At 39.1% G+C, this 4,478-nt stretch overlaps 1 protein-coding gene across 1 annotated transcript in view; it reads right to left on the reverse strand.

The window, feature by feature from the left end:
• LOC307235975 (solute carrier family 4 member 11-like) overlaps positions 1-4,251 on the reverse strand; it is a gene marked incomplete at both ends in the record, with an annotated part of 25,301 nt that extends 21,050 nt beyond the window's left edge. The window contains 2 exons of the mRNA XM_080008234.1: positions 3,748-3,891; positions 4,110-4,251. Coding sequence (XP_079864360.1) covers positions 3,748-3,891; positions 4,110-4,251 — 286 coding nt within the window. The remainder of the gene's footprint in view (positions 1-3,747; positions 3,892-4,109) is intronic.
• Positions 4,252-4,478: the final 227 nt, after the last annotated feature.

The raw sequence follows: 4,478 nt of genomic DNA on the forward strand, positions 1-4,478 counted from the left end.
TGCTTCGTAACTGTACTTAAGTAAATGTTTCAAGTTGCTATAGGAACTGGAATATATTCTGTTTTTAGAGGCTTTTGATCTTTACCCGCACTTTTTTTTTTTTTTTTAACTTTTATTTCATTTCAAAACGTCTAAACGTTATGCTCTTTGCACGACTCTGTACATTTCTAACACAGTCACCATCCTTTAGTAAAAAAAAAAAAAAAAGTAAATAGAATAATCTGGATTTACATGGAAAAGGGAGTAGTTACTTTATGCTGCAATATAGGCTCTGTTATATTAGGGAACTGGAGATAAGATATAAGTACATTTACTTCACAGCTAAGTAGAGTTTAGTAGTCATTTTGTGTCAGGGTATTTAAGTATCTTATTTCTTGCTCCAAAATGTGTTTTGTTGTTGAGCCTTCGGCTTTCTCATAACTCCCAGTGACATCTGTAAAGCTCAGAAACAATCTCGTACTTTGCTGAAGAATTTAAAAAAGGTTTGTTTTTTTTGTTGTTTTTTTATGAACAAATGCACTATTTAAAAAGGAAAACCTCCTGACTTTATCCACTGTGACTGTCATCCACTCGGCAAGGTCAAGCCACTCCACTTAATTTCACTATTACCCTCACCAGATCTAAAGCGTCCCCTACAAACCCACAGACACGGATGGATTTGAAATCAATTTAAAATTGTTGGAAAAAAACCTCCTTTGTATTAATGCTGCGTCCTGTGTCGTCTTAAGGACACTGCCATCATCTGGATGCGAGGCTGCTAAGTCACCCTGGAGGCGCCTTGGCTGAGAAACGAAGCGACGATGTGACCGACCTGCGCGTCTCAAGGCCAGAGCCCAAAACTGAAAAGGATTCCAGCGCCCAGGGCAGCGAGGCTTGTCCTGCATGTTCAGGATCCAAGGAAATGATGGAAGCGCTATATTAGAGCAGGAGGGACTTTCACCTTTATGGCAGAGATTCTTCCTTTCTGCCGTGAATATACAAAGATTATAGCATCCATTTAACAAAAAAAATTGGGAGATTGTTGCCACGGCAAAGGGCCTTAATTATATAGAACTGATAGAGACAAGATGAATAAACTGAAATTCAATAAAATCAATAAACTGTTGCTTATTATGGCTGAGGTGTAAATAATGAGAGGAATACTTTTACTTATCAGGCAAAATGTTGTTGCCGTGTCTGGCTGCATACAGATAAACTACATTTATATGGGGAGTGAAACCAAACCAGAAAAACCAAACTAAATAACTGCGCTCCAAAGGCAAAATGAGGCTGTGTGATGCGAGAAGATGGAGTGTTTGCATCCTGTAACTCCTCAGCTACCTGACTTTGTTGTCTTTCTGGCTGTTATGAGGCCCGTTAAACTGTCTCAGTCTAATTTCAATCAAAGCCAGTTTCTCTGCTCTCCGCGGGCTCTCTCTCCGTCGGTTGTAATTTCATACGGGCCGAGGCAGCTTGGGTGTTGATGGGTGAAGTGTGCGCGAAACAAAAATAAAGTCTTGAGATAGAGAGAAATACATCTTGATCATGGCGCTGAGAGACTTGCATTGCATAAAGTAGCAGCTTTCTCACTCATCAGTATTTGGCCTCAGGCTTAAATCTAAAAAAAATTAAATCAAATAAATAACTTGACATGTCACTGCTGAGCTATTCCCTTATTTACCACTAGATGGAAGCAAAGTGTGTCAGCAGAGTCCTGAGTCAGGGCTCAGTGTGTTTCAAGATTCAAGAGGTTTATTTGTCACAAAGGTAAATGAATCATATAATAATAATAATAATAGATAAATAAAAAGGTAAATGAATCATATAATAATAATAATAGATAAATAAAAAGGTAAATGAATCATATAATAATAATAATAATAATAATAGATAAATAAAAAGGTAAATGAATCATATAATAATAATAATAATAATAGATAAATAAAAAGGTAAATGAATCATATAATAATAATAATAGATAAATAAAAAGGTATATGAATTATATAATAATAATAATAATAATAATAATAATGGTAATAATAAATAAATAAAAAGGTATATGAATTATTTATTAATAATAATAATAATAATAATAATAATAATAATAAATAAAAAGGTATATGAATAACTGTTACATTTCAAAGGTAAATTATTTTGTATCTCCATTTAATCTATATAACATATGGTATTTTATATTAATTTCTGATTCAGACTTTAAGATAATTAGGATATTGATCATTTCCCATTAAAATTCTCAAATTTCATGTGGCATATGGCTTGTTTGACTGTAGATGTTAATGCTGCTCTAACAAGGGGTTCCCAAACTGGGATCTGTTGGCTTAAGTGAAATTTTAAGCTACAACAACAGTTTATTTTAGTATATACAACAGTTTTAAGCCACAGCCTGGTCTTTCAGGGAGAGGTTGCCACAAAGGCGTTTGAGACCCCATGCTCTGCACTATGAGGTGAAATGCAGATAAAATTATGCAAGGAACAAGAACCACACTCACTGGGAGATGAGCTTTATTTGAACAGAGCGCTACCCTGTGGATTATATATAAAACTACCACTCCTGGTGTTGAAACTGATCTATTAAATAGAGGTTAAAATAGAAAGGTTGCCTGTACTCTGGACATATCTGAAATCCATACCGATGTAGCGAGCCAGAGAGCCTTGTGTTTTTTTACCGACATGCTGTGGGATCAATTCCGGATACAACTAATAAAATAATGAAACACCACGGCATGGGGAGTTGAGGCGTATGTGAGGTATCTCAAGAGAAATTAAACTTTGCATCATAAATCAATGGGCTGTGGTGAAGGAGTTCATTGCACAAACACAGTGTTCTTGTCTTTGTAGCCTGTGAAACATTAATCCAACTACTAGAACACACCTGTGGGCCACGGAGGGGAAATGGGAAATGGACAGAAAGACATATTGCTGGTTATGAAATCAACCAATCGCAATACATCCAAAATACAAGGGCGATGGTATGGTATCTTAATATAAGGGGGCTCAGATATGGATTCCTCTTATTGTAGCTACTAATATTAATACAATATAATAGCTGTTTATATATAATGTAATATATTACTGAGCAGTACAAATATGTAACTGTGTGCATGGTGGTGCTTAGACAAAGCTAATTTGCAGTCAACCATTAAATGTGGATCATGTGCAGACTACCTACATGAAAATTTACCTTACCAAGAGCTAAGAGCTGCAAATTAATCTGGGAATCATAATTGCTCTCATGGAAAGGACTGTGGATGTGGTCTCACTTCATAGTGGGTATTGATTATTCTACTTTCAACTTTGCCTCGGGATTGAACGTTTGCGTTATATTAATATAATATATTTTTTCAGTGCAGGCTGTTCAGTATTTTACCAATTCTTTCAACTGGGGTTTGAAAATAAAATATAAAAAAAAAAATCCATAATGCTTACCCTAAAAATGTGTAAATTCCATTGCAACACATGGCAACACTAACTAAAACGGCCACTTATCAAGTTAACAGTTTGACCGTTTATCTCCACAGGTCCCCAGCCGGTGCATCTTTAGTTGGAGGTCATATTCAACACAGTATAAGTGAATAAGAAGGGGAAACATATTAACCCGAGTCCGGGATCCAGATACAGGCCTCGAGTTATTATGTTTTCCCTTAGGGGTAAATCTAGCGGTGTGGTTGTTATAGAAACAAAAGAAAAAACATGGCAGACTAGAATCTATTTGTAGAACTTGTCTGTAGTTCATGACTTCCACCGTACCTTCAGCAAAACGTTTCGCCGTGACTCCGGACTTTTCTTGAGCCTCCTTCTCGGCCTTCATCTGACCAGGGTTGGGTTTTCTCTTCGTTCGCTCGGCACAAAAGTCAAAAAGGTCCAAACGTGCAGCTCGGGCGTAGCGGAAACCTCAGAAAGCAGGCAAGGTGGTGGAATGGAGACGCTCATGAGGCTCTGTGTGCGCGGAGCGGCGTGAGTGACCCTGCAGGCGGAACAGCAGAGCGCAGAGGGGACGGGGTCCCTGCAAATGAGTAACACCTTGATGTCCCCTCTGCCAATCAGGACCAGGCTCACCTCGAGTGTGCAGAACACTAGGAGGAAGTGTTGGGGGGTGGGGGTTGATGTACCTGCAGCCAGGGCTGGCTCAAGCCTTCGTGGGGCCCGGAGCAGAATTTGATGCGGGGACAGTGGCGTCAGCGGGGATGGGGGGTGGCAGAGCAGCAGCTTTATGAGCCACTTCAGCGTCTTTATCTTCCCTTCTCCACACATGGCCCACTCCACGGACTCACCAGGCCTCAACCACTACTCTCCACTATTCCTTGGCGTCCTTGAACCCTGAGCGTCGCTCTAGTCTAACCCTGTTTAGCTGGATGATGTGCCTGCTTTTGTGATGCACTGAGGACAAAGTGGTCAGTTACAGACAAGGGCATACATAACTTAGGCCAGGGGTCCTCAACCTTTACTGGCCCAAAATGGTGTCCCAAAATTCTCGCCGC

This window comes from Zeus faber (assembly GCF_960531495.2).
Source record: "Zeus faber genome assembly, chromosome: 10".
Classification (NCBI taxonomy): domain Eukaryota; kingdom Metazoa; phylum Chordata; class Actinopteri; order Zeiformes; family Zeidae; genus Zeus; species Zeus faber.